General features: G+C 43.6%; 1 protein-coding gene across 10 annotated transcripts in view; it reads left to right on the forward strand.

Moving 5' to 3' along the window:
- The window catches only part of ncor1 (nuclear receptor corepressor 1), a 55,403-nt gene that overhangs the window by 35,771 nt on the left and 7,468 nt on the right, over positions 1-12,164 (forward strand). For 7 of the 10 annotated variants that reach the window (XM_069700694.1, XM_069700700.1, XM_069700698.1 and 4 more), the window contains 14 exons: positions 1,450-1,897; positions 2,021-2,144; positions 2,554-2,731; positions 3,394-3,561; positions 7,811-7,977; positions 8,349-8,463; positions 9,315-9,400; positions 9,513-9,681; positions 9,767-9,892; positions 9,981-10,064; positions 10,156-10,406; positions 10,576-10,882; positions 11,186-11,404; positions 11,625-11,825. In XM_069700694.1, the coding sequence (XP_069556795.1) occupies positions 1,450-1,897; positions 2,021-2,144; positions 2,554-2,731; positions 3,394-3,561; positions 7,811-7,977; positions 8,349-8,463; positions 9,315-9,400; positions 9,513-9,681; positions 9,767-9,892; positions 9,981-10,064; positions 10,156-10,406; positions 10,576-10,882; positions 11,186-11,404; positions 11,625-11,825 (2,643 nt within the window). The remainder of the gene's footprint in view (positions 1-1,449; positions 1,898-2,020; positions 2,145-2,553; positions 2,732-3,393; positions 3,562-7,810; positions 7,978-8,348; positions 8,464-9,314; positions 9,401-9,512; positions 9,682-9,766; positions 9,893-9,980; positions 10,065-10,155; positions 10,407-10,575; positions 10,883-11,185; positions 11,405-11,624; positions 11,826-12,164) is intronic. The other 3 variants (XM_069700702.1, XM_069700703.1, XM_069700696.1) reach the window with 2 other exon arrangements.

The raw sequence follows: 12,164 nt of genomic DNA on the forward strand, positions 1-12,164 counted from the left end.
GCGCCTGTTGCATAACAGTTTGAGCCTTTGAAGACTGTAGAAAGTCCTGCTCTTTGAACAAAAAGTGCTGGTCCACTTATTTGATCCAGCAACCCTGCACGTCTGCCCGCCTCCGTCCTCTCCAGAAGCTCTTATCTTTGTTACACAGTGAGGCGAGCCCACTATGAAAAAAAATACCATGCTGCGTGTAGAAATATAAATTATCATGAGTAATGCCTTTTTTTTTAAAGCACCGTGTTTTACATGTGCTTTTTGCTGGAAAGTGGTCAGGCTCAGGAGATTTATGTATAATTTAAACAACCTTCAGTTCATAAGATAGCAGTAGCGACATCAGGAGGTCACAAGGTTTTGTGTCGTGTTTATTTGACTTTCTCTTCATCTCATGGAAACCCACACTGCTCTGGAGGCCCTGGTGAATTACATCCTGCAGAGCTCGCATTATACATATTATACAGTTACATATTAGGCAATGAAGTGGACTCTTTTGCCATTTGTCTGTTTAGTAAAGCAGCTTCTCGAATTTTAGTTTGATACATTTTATGCATCTGCAAATTGTTTTTGCATAGACATACCATCTGGCCTACCATCACCATGGCAACAACTGCAGCCTTAGACAATACGGACACCAATAGGGGCAGGCTGTTTTTCTTATTTCAAAGAGGTTTGATTTTTCAGATATGCATTAATTTCTTTATCACAAAAAATATTCTGTTTCCTCTCTGTTGTGTTTGACATGCTGTATATCTGCACAGTTTGTGTTTGAGATGCCTAAACTGAGGTGTTAAAGCAACAGATGATTCGTTTTTATCATTAAAGGTTGCAATTGTATCTTTGAGATCTTGGACATAGCCTAGACAAACATTAGTGGTATAAATGAAGATAATTAAATAAACCAAATATGGAAGAGGAGAAAATGGCAAGTACATGTGTGCTTGAGTAAAGTGTGACTGAGTCCATTCCAGATGGGTAGTTATGAAATGTGTGGAGGTAACACACCTCATCATCAGTTAAATGTCAATTTAAAGTCTCGCCAATAGTTTTGGATGTGATGAGCAGCTGTTAGTTTAACTTGCAGGTTGCTGCTGTAGATTCTCTGTTCAGACTTTCACACTATCTGCTGTTGATATTGATGCAGCAATATGCATCTTTTTGAGATTATTACTTGCAGCCTGCATGATGGTGCCTATGTTAATAGTTTTAGTGGCTTCTTGGGTTATTTATTAATTCACTATTCATTTATTGACACTCTTGGTTTGTCCTACACAATAAATCACCCAGTATTCACTGCTGTTTAGATTTACGTCATGACAGGTGATTTTTTTTTTTTTTTTTTTTCATTATTAGAATTGCCTCGTATGTTGTCCTAAATATACTTAAAAGTCTTGTTAGTTTCAGTCAATTTAATGCATCGTTTGATGTGCATTAATTCCTGTTCTGATGCTTCCTCAGGCGGAGACAACAGCTCCGACACGGAGAGTGCCCCTTCCCCCTCTCAGGCTGACTCCTCAAAGTCTGGGGACTCCAAGAGGGCAGACAGCAGTGCAGGAGATGCTCAGTGCTCCGACCAGGACAAAGAACAGGCCAGCAACGGAAAGGCCCCAGAGCCGCCATATGGGGAGCTCCGCGTCAAACAAGAGAAAAGCCCAGAGAGTGAGGCTGGATGTCAGGAGGAAAAAACCCGGGTGGTTACCTTCGCAGGCTTGGTGCATCCTAAAACTGAACCTCAGGATGTGGACATGAAGATAGGAGAGGTTCAGGTCAAGATGGAGCCGGAGCTCAAAGAGAAAGGAGAAAAGGGAGACCACGGGGACAGGCAGAGGGAGCTCCACTCTGATAATGACTCCAGCGCCACCTGCAGTGCTGACGAGGATGTGGAAGCAGAGCCTGAACGACAGAGGTGAATTTTCACAGTCGCTGTATTCACGCCCTCATGTTTCATACTACATAATTGCATTTAACAGGAACAGTACCATGTTTGTGTTATTACTGTGTGACTTATACATTCTGTCCCACTCTGCAGGATATTCTCCATGGAGAAGCCTTCATTGCTCAACCCTCCAAGCTCAGTGCTGGTGTCCTCACCCAAGCAAGCCCAACTCAACATCCAGCAGCTGCAGCAGCGGGCGGCAGCCATCCCTCCCATGGTTAGTCACCCCTCCGGTTGACCCATTTTGACTGGCACGGAGGAAAGCAGCGGGTTGAAAGCAAACATCAGTCATTAAGAGCAGTGATAATAATAGTAAACACTATAGGCCTTCATTCTTAGACTTACAGAAATTAATCCTCTAATTTCTAAGTAGTATGTATGTACCAACAGTTCATTTGTGTCTGTATTATAACTATATCCTTTATAGAGTTACAAATTAAAGCATCTAATCTTTTATCTTCCAAACACATAAGTTCCAATGCATTTCTTATTGCATTTCTTATTTGAAATTTGATCAGTGGTTTCTGTGCAGTGCTTTAGTGCCCAGACAAATTGGTCTGTGTTTGACTTAGTTTATATCTGTCATCCCAACTCATCTGGACCTTCTTCCCTCCTTTATTTTCCAGGTGCCTGGTCCTTTTGGCCCCGGCGGTGTGCCTATCAGCGGTTTTGCCATGTTGCAACACCAGATCAAAGCGGTGCATGAGTCTGCGCACCAGGAAGAGAAGCAGAGGCAGGACATGGGAGACCTGGACCGCAGACCCCCGTTCAACACCTGCAGCCCCACCATCCTGGACCGAGACGGTAAGAGAACAACAGCTCTCCTCTTTCAATGCGCACATCTCCTTGTTCCCGCTCACCGCTCCGTCAGCCTTGTTCCGTGTCGCTGTGGACTATTTATAGCCATCGCATTTTCAGGACCCATTCATTTTGGTGCAGTTTCAGAAAAGGAAATGTTTGAGGCTGATCTGTCGTAATGTTGGCTTGAGCCAAGAGAAAAAAGTTTTACATTGAAAATGTTTTACATTTGGTTGCAGACTCATGAGCTGAAGTCTGTGTTGATGCCCTGAAAGGGGACTTTGGTGTTTGTTTGTTTTTTGAAGCTGTGTGACTTGAGCGTGTCAGAGGAGGACACTCGCTGCTCCTGGGCAGTCAGGCGTAGTTCAGCCACTAAGCTTCAGAGGGCAGAGCTGCACAGTCGCTAGGCAGAATGCATTATGGCTTGATTTTTGCAAAGCTTTTAGCACCTCTCAGCCTGAGTGCTGTGAAGAGTAAAGCAGCTGTCAGGAAGCTGCTGAGCTTTGACACCAAGATATGTATTGTGTTGGTTTTAGCGGGTGTTTGTCCTGGTGGTGGTGTTAGTTGTTCAGGTCCATCCATTCTGGGTCAGCTCAATGCTCACCAGCATTGGTTTTTTTTGTTAATAGTGGTTATCTTTCCTTTGTCCCTATGCCTGTGTACTGCAGGTAAGCCCTTTTCCTACATGCCCTATGACATGATGCTGGCTGTGGACCAGGAGGCCTTCTCTGGTCAGTCAGGCTCTCCTTACAGACTTATCCCCAGGGAGCTGAGCAAGGCCTCACCCCGGCCTGACCCCAACGCCCCCAATGCCTCCTTCTACAGTGTGCCGCCAGGTAAAAGCACACATCCTCATCTCCTCCCCACCCTTCTTGCCTCCTCCTTCCCTTGCTGATACAATTTGCCTCATCTGACACCCATGCTGTCTCTTGTGTTTGACATTGGAGGCTCCTTTTTGACTCCGTTCACAGTAGAGGGTTAAATATTTTGGACTGAAATGCTGCACACTTGTTGTTTCAGTTCATGTTTTTGCATCTCTATTTTACTCTCTTGGAGGCAACTCTAAATACACCTGTTTTTTTTTATATCTGTATATGCATTAACTGGATCATCTTTATTGGAAGTTGAATTAGGAGCAGAGAGGAGGCTGTTGTGGAGTGTTTAATCCTGTCGTAAGTCAGGGTTTGGCAACGTTTTAGAGGACTGTGCATTGGACAGGTCAGGTTGAATTTCGTCTTGTCCGAAGAGTCTCCCATGCACAGGATGAATTTAATCAATGTTTCGCTGATGTGAGGAGTGTTAGTGAAACCTCTGCCAGACATAATGATTACTTAATACTTTTGCTGATAGTTATATTCTGATAAGATGCCGTTTTTTTCTGACTAGTTGCTCATGTGGACCAAGCTTTCAGTTTGTTACTTTTTGTATTAGGCTGCATGAAGAATCCGTTTTTTGGGCCACGCAGTGCCTGAGTTGCTGTACAAAGGAAAAGCACTGTGGGCTGAGACACATGCACCAGTACTGTAGAGGGCAAATTAAACAAGCATGAGCCAGCTCCTTGTGGTATAATCACAGACTAGAGTTGGTTGATGATTTTATAACTGTACCAAGTGTGTCAATACGTCAGTCACATTGTTGTTGTTTTTTTTCCACCTGTGTGGAAAGAAAACTCTGTCACACTTCGTTGAGCTTTAATCTTTTCCACTACATTTTCCTTCTCTCAGAAAGAAGCTGAGATTGTGTGTCAATCACTGCCAGTGGTGGCTGCAATCAACTTCCAGTTTTATTTGCAGTTTTATTTATTTTTTGCATTGAATGATAAATTATTTGAGAAATTTGATTTGCTTTCAAAATCACTCCATATCCATATTTTAATGACTAAGAAGACCAGTTTGGGCAATCACTTCTCACCTGCTGGAAATGGTTTTTTTAGGCAAGTTGTTTGGATTAGTACGTTTTGAATTAAATGGGATGCAATTTTTCACCTAACATGAATATAGATTGAGATTTAAATCTTTTACTCATTGGAAAAAGCATAAATGCATTTCAAACCAACCTATTCAAATTGCAAGTATTAACTATATCATTTATTTGATTAGTTATATGACCATTTTCAATATTTGTTTGCAGCTGTATTATTGTAATGAACTGATAATCATTGTACTATAACTTTAAATATATAAATAATAGTAATTAAATACATTTTCCTGCAGCTGTAATGTTAAAGCTGACTATCAGTCGTACAGGAGCACGTGTGGACAAATGGGTTTTTATTGTTGGTGAATGAACTGTACTAACACTGCTGCACCATGATTGCTTGAAGTGTATTACATTTCAAGGTTAAAAATATACTGCACATGGTTGTAATAAATGAATAATCTTTTAATTGTAAAATTGAATTTGAGTTTGTTTGCCTGGACTGGCAGACAGGCGGTCACGCACCCTCTGTTGGTGGATGGTTATTACATCATCCTTTTAAATTCAGTCGGGACACCAAAGCCAGACAAGGTGAGAGGAATGTAGTTCATGCAGGACAACTTTAAGATACTTACAAGAATCTGAAACTGATACCAGAGCAAAGACATGTTAGAGGGAGGCAGGAGGGGATCAAAGCTGTAAACCAGTTTGATGTTGATCCTGCTTCAAATTTGAGTTTCTCATTATGTCATAAAACAGCATTCACTCTCTGTATTCACAGACTTTGGCTGTAGGACTGCAGCGGTGATTAATTCAATTAAATTAAATTTCATTTATATAGCGCCAAGTCACAACACGGTTATTTCATGGCACTTAACACATTAAAGTCCTTATAGCAAGACTTTACAATATTATACAGAGAAACCCAACAATACAACAATTTACACATAAACTAGGAGGGGAAAAAAAAACTCCAACAGAGGGAAGGAAAAACTCCCTTTTAACAGGAAGAAACCTCAGACAGAACCAGGCTCAGAGGTGGGCGGAGCATCTGCCTGGACCGGTTGGGGTGAGAGGAGAGCAGAGAGAGAAAAGGACAGCGTAGAGATAGAAGAGAAGAACTGTTGGTGGAGACAACAAGCGCAGGGCTGAGACATGCAGCTCCATGGCGGGACATCTGCAAAAGAAAGAAGAGAAACTATGCGAGCGAGGGAACTGAATGGAGACAACAGATAATAAGAAGAAACTATGGGAGAGAAAAAGATGGTGAGGTATGAGTCAGTTAAAGAGTAGGAGGAAAGAAAAGAAGTTCAGCATGTAACGAGGTCGCCCAGCAGCCTCGGCCTATAACAGCATAACTAAGGGTTGGTTCAGGTCTACCTGAGCCAGCCCTAACTATAGGCTTTATCAAGAAGGAACGTTTTGAGTCTAACCTTAAAGCCAGAGAGGGTTTCTGCCTCTCCAACACAAACTGGGAGCTGGTTGGTTCCACAGGAGAGGAGCCTGAAAACTGAAGGCTCTGCCTCCCATTCTACTTCTGTAAACTCTAGGAACCACAAGTAGACCAGCGTACTGAGAGCGAAGTGCTCTGCTAGGATTATATGGTTCTATAAGATCTCTAAGATATGATCAAGCCTGGTCATGTAGAGCTTTGTAAGTCATCAAGATAATTTTAAATTCTATTCTTGATTTAATAGGAAGCCAGTGAAGAAGCTAAAACTGGAGAAATATGATCTCTCTTGCTAAATCCTGTCAGTACTCTTGCTGCAGCATGTGGGATCAGCTGCAGGGTTTTTAATGAGTAATTTGGACATCATAACAACAAGGAATTACAATAATCTAGCCTAGAAGTAACAAACGCATGAATGAGTTTTTCTGCGTCACACTGAGGATTAAACTGCACTGTGAAGTTTCCCTGTGAAAATGTCTGTTGCTCTTGTTGATCTGAAAATAGCATTTTTCACTTGAACTGCTGTTGTTTTTGGTGTTTGCCATTTGGGGCAAACATATTTATCCTGTCCTCACAAATTATGTTGTTGTTTCTGATGCTGAACTGCCGCATGAATGTTAATGCGTGACACAAGGTCTCCCTGCAACAGGGATTTATAAATCCGTCATAGGCTGGCTTGTCCTCTTATCTGTCCCTGTTATGAGGCAGCAGGATGGTGACATCCATGCCCGCTGGAGAAACTCTCATCCATTTGCATTTTTGATTTTGTAGAGTGCAGAGCACGAGGCGCTCTCCCTGCAGGGAGGTTACTCCCGGTCGGTGTGGGTGTATGTATGTTTGTGGTGTGGTATGATCCATTTCGTCGACTCAGCTTTCCCCGGAGACTCTGAAGCAGACAGCCGGCATGGGCCAAAGTTACCTCAGGCTGAAGACAACCTATCAACTGAGGCCCTCAGTGCATACTTCACCATTCACTGGAGTCTTGTCCGAATGAGACTGAATATTTTATCATGTCATCTTTGATGGGAATTGAACTTTAATGGGTAAAGCCCCTTTCGCACGACTGGTACCAGCTCGGCTCGACTCGACTTGACTTGCTTCTGGTGCCAGATTCTTTTCTGTTTTTCATTTTCCACTGCAGATAGTACCCCCTCAATGCGTCATCGTTACTATGGCGATGCCATGTGGTTATCTTTAACTCGACACACACTCGCTTAATCTTTTCATCTGCAACCAGACACCTCTTCAGTTAGCCACAGTGTGGTTTTGTGGGTTACCATTAATCAGATAGTTCAGTGAATAAAAAAAACAAACAACCAGCAGCCAACATAGTAGCTTGGCAAGTTAACAATGACGGGTTTGTGCTGGAGGTCTTGTGACGCGCATGCAGTGAAGATTCTCTCTGCATATCAGTGGTCTGCAGTGTTCCCATGTAACCTTTTAGAATCAGCTCAGCTCAGAGGTGATACCAAAAATGTTATCCGGTACCATTCCGCGACTTTTGCCAATGGCAAACCGAAATAGCTAGTAAAGTTGAGCTGAGCCGTATCAGCAGTGGAAGAGGTGCTGATTTTGAGTGGGTTGGAGTTGTGGCGCCCTGCAAGCAGAACGTATTGGCACAACAGGTTTAAGTGACCTGATGTTATTTACTGTCCAGGTAGATATTTAATGCCCAAATGTTAATAATGGTCTTCATTCTTGTTTTGTATTCCCACCAGTCCTCCACCCTGCACCCAACCAGCTGATCCAGAGCATGCAAGACGGAGTCCGGGTGACGTTCAGCAGACCCAGTCGACCTCCCAACATTCCTTCTCCTCCTCCACTCATTCCAACCACCAAACCCACAGACAAGCCCTCCTTCATCCAGGGAGGCTCCATCTCCCAGGTGAGGCACCAACAGCGTGATGTCACAGCCCTCCTTACGTCTCTACACCACTGATATTCACACATTTTTAACACAACAAAGGCACTGAACACAGTCAATATCCAAATTCAATTTTAATTTATGATTTATACTATTTATAATATCTGTGTCGATTGATACAATCCTAATAAAATGCATCTTGTAAAATGTGTGTTCTTGATTTGTTTATTATTTGTTAACCCATCATTTACCACAGTTTAATGCCAGCGTGTTACAGGCCCTGCGCTGCCACACTTTAAAATCATCATCATCATCATCATCATCATCACTGGATACGACTTTATTATTCTCACAAAAACTTTGAAACGTCTTTTTTGTCATCGCTTTTCCAGGGAACTCCTGGTACATACCTGCCGTCCCACGCTATCTACGGGCCGGAGGGCACGAAGAGCACCGTGGGCTCCATCTCTCTGGGTCTGCCTCGGCAGCAGGATCCTCACAAGCCTGGTAGGACGACAGATTGGCACATGACGAAACTATTTCGTAATTGTCCAGTTCAAACATAAACGACAACATTCAAAACACAGTGTGACTTAAAATCAAGCAAAGACTCATTTGCAGCTTAGTACAGATAGTGCTAACCTCACCTCACCGCCTCTGACATCATACTTTGAAGGCCATAAGGGTTTATCTCATGCATCATAAAACTACGCTATAACAACGTTTTATTGTATAATATATATTTTGCCTGTCATTAAGCAAACATAAAAAAAAGGATGACTAACAAAAGGTTTGCTTAAAATCTGATGCATACTTTTTTCCAGTTGTTGTGAAGACTAAATTAGTGAAAATTCATCCTTCCATGATCAACGACAGAACAGGGCGATTAGGATTTTAATCTGGGATCACATTATTATAGTCATCTAATCACAACTCTGTTGTGTTACTCCAGAACTGACAGAAAGTGAAGCACTAGTCCAAATCAAAAGCCATTTCTATTAAGAAATATACTCTCAGTTGACCTCTGAACTTCTATACAGCGTCTCTCTGATAGTAGTATTCTTACTACAACAAACCACACCAGGAGAAGCTGCTGTCTTGGAGGGGAGTTGTCCTGTGAATAAAGAATTGGAAGGATTGACTGATTTGAGGCCTGTTTGTAGACATGTTTTCCAGACATTTAAATTTCCATTTGTTTGCAAAAAGTCACTCCTGTGAATGCCCTAAAAATATAACCAGTTTACTTTCTGTGGTTTTCTATGGTTCTTCTGCCTATATCTTGTTATAGTTTATATTTTGACACTCAACCAACTATTATTACTGAAGTCAAACAGCCTCTCTCTGTTTTTCTTCTCCAGGAGCCTCAGTTCCGTCCATACAGGATGGCAGAGGAAACCCAGCGAAGGTCAGTGAGGGTCTGCCTTTCAGAGGATCGATCACTCAGGTAACGAATGAACTGTGTTTTTTGCTTTGTTTTGTTTTGTGGTGTTGATATATTTTGCGGTGTGTGTTTTAGCTATTGATGTTGCAATTTCTTTGCGCTCCCCTTTAAATAGGGCACACCGGCCCTGCCCCAGGCAAGCATCGCCGCTGACCTCCTGAAGGGCACGATCACAAAGCTGGCCACAGAGGACCTGAGCAGCTCAGACAAGGCCAGGGGAGACCAGCTGGCTAAAGGTCATGTCATCTATGAAGGCAAGAGTGGTCACATCCTGTCCTATGACGGTAAATGCCTTGATTTAGACAAGTAACTGCTGTGTATTTCTTCACTGAGCACACAAACGTGATCATAGACTTTTATGTCCAATAGCGATTAAGAACCCCAGAGAAAACACCCGCAGCCCCCGAACAGGCCACGAGCTAAAACGCCCTTACGACATGGTAGAGGGACCCATGGGCAGAGGACACCCCGGCAGGGAAGGAGCTCCATTCGAGGGTACGACTTGTGTCACCGAGTCCATAGTTGTGTCCTGGTGTGTGTGTTTTGTATCAGGGGGTGATGGTGCTTGTCTTCTTATCCTCAGGGTTAATTAGCAGAGCCTTACCCAGAGAAGGTCTCCATGGAGACTCTAAGGAAAGACCGTTGATCACTGGATCCATCATGCAAGGTAAGCTAACTGTAATGCTTACCATATTTCCTGATGTTATTAGCATAATTAAACAACAAAGGAAGCTGAAATTCTTTTCAAATCCTTCCAGGAACGCCGAGAACCGCTGCGGAGACTTATGAGGATGCCATGAAATATGGAAAACAGATAAAACGAGAGAGCCCGCCTATCCGCTCCTTCGAAGGGGGTATCGGCAAGGGCAAGCCCTACGAGGGAGGCAATACCATCAAAGAAATGGGACGCTCCATTCATGAAATCCCCCGGCAAGACCAGTCTGGCCAGGACATGTGCAAGACCCCTGACCTGTCGGACCGCAGGGTGATGGAGGGCTCCATGTCTCAGGTTAGACAGTTATCATATCATATTATCATATTACTGACTCTCATTTTACTTTGAGCCTTTTTAATATTGAATATAACAAATTCACAAACATATTGAACTTAACCAATGATGTTAATAATGAATTCATGACTAACCGGACCTTCTTCAAACGCTTCCCTCCATCTACCAGATTCATCCTCTGAACCAGCCCACCATCAAACACAATGTCAAGTCTCTAATAACCAGCCCCAGCAAGCTTCCCCACAGCATGCCCCAACTCGAGGCCATGGAGCGAGTCAAATACGAGGAGAGCAAGCCAGTACGCCACACGTCTGTGGTCAACTCCACCTCTGTCCTGCGCTCCACGCACCAGGAGGCCGCCAAATCCCAGCTCAGCCCGAGCATGTACGAGGACGCCAATGCTCGCAGGACCCCTGTCAACTACAGCACCAATCCCGTGTCTCGAGGATCTCCCATGCTGGGACGTGGTCCAGATGGTATATTGCCTTATCTATTTATTCGCAAACTGTGGATCTTCAGCTTCTCAGCCATCCATTGCTTATCTAACACTATAATTACTATAATTATGGTGTAAGACAACATTAATCTTACTAAACCAGATCATCTCATTTGCTACAATAATCATATTAGAAGTGGTACATAATGTTTACCCAGTGCTCAGTGATGAATTAACTTTTGTTCCTGATTTTGTTTTCTGTGACAGAAGTAATGACATATGAGATTAAGTCTTTGCATCATTTAATTAAAAAGAGCCACATGTGCTCTTCTCTGTGATGAAGGTGGCATGAGCTCTGCTAAGTCTGCTGCACATGAAAGAAAGAGTGCCATGACTCCGACACAGAAGGACAACGTCCCAGCCAAGTCCCCCGTGTCGGGCAGCGACTCTCACAGCCCCTTCGACCCCCACCATCGGCCTGTTGTTCCTGGGGAGGTGTACAGAGCCCACTTGCCTCCGCATCTCGACCCCACCCTGGCCTTCCACAGAGTGCTGGATCCCGGTACGGCGCTTCAACCCTTCTCACTCTTTCCACCGTGAATAGAATGATAATAGACTTGATTCGGAATAAATTCATGAAAGCAACGCAGGCTTTCTAATTCATAGGCATTACATGGGCAGGATCTTTTTCAGCTGTTGACGTCAGCAGTGGTGATAAGTATCTGTGAGCCGTCTGTTCATATATTGTTTTTTTTTTTTTTCCTTCTGGTCCTCCGCTGCAGCGTTCATGTTCCCCAGGCAGCAGTCCCCTACAGGCTACCACAATACCTACCAGCTGTACACCATGGAGAACACGCGACAGACCATCCTCAACGATTATATCACCTCTCAGCAGATGCAAGTCATCCCTCGGCCCGACATGGCTAGAGGGCTGTCGCCACGGGAACAGCCTGTCGCTATCCCGTACACAGCTGGAGCTCGAGGTATGGCCCTCAACTGGCTGACTCTCTGCCGTGGGCAGACTGTGTGCTTGTGAAGTAGTGGCTACCTTTTCCAGACGCCCAGAAGCAAATGACCTTGACAAATTTAACTGATTTGCTCTTTATATTGGGGCTGCAACTGATTCGGCTACTAATCAATTTATCGATTGGGTATGGGTCATCCAAATCTCCATTTGCTGAGTGGTTGCCTCTTACAAGTTGACCACTATTCCACTCTCATTGCAGCCCTTTTTGCTTACTGATCAATCTGTATTTGGGAGCACTAACAGATGAAGTTGATGGGTTACAGCTAAGTGTATACGGTGTTCGTACATTCAGAAA

The sequence above is a fragment of the Brachyistius frenatus genome, unplaced genomic scaffold (genome assembly GCF_029030835.1).
Source record: "Brachyistius frenatus isolate BFR_SWC_R1_liver_20210118 unplaced genomic scaffold, ASM2903083v1 Contig_34, whole genome shotgun sequence".
Classification (NCBI taxonomy): Eukaryota; Metazoa; Chordata; class Actinopteri; family Embiotocidae; genus Brachyistius; species Brachyistius frenatus.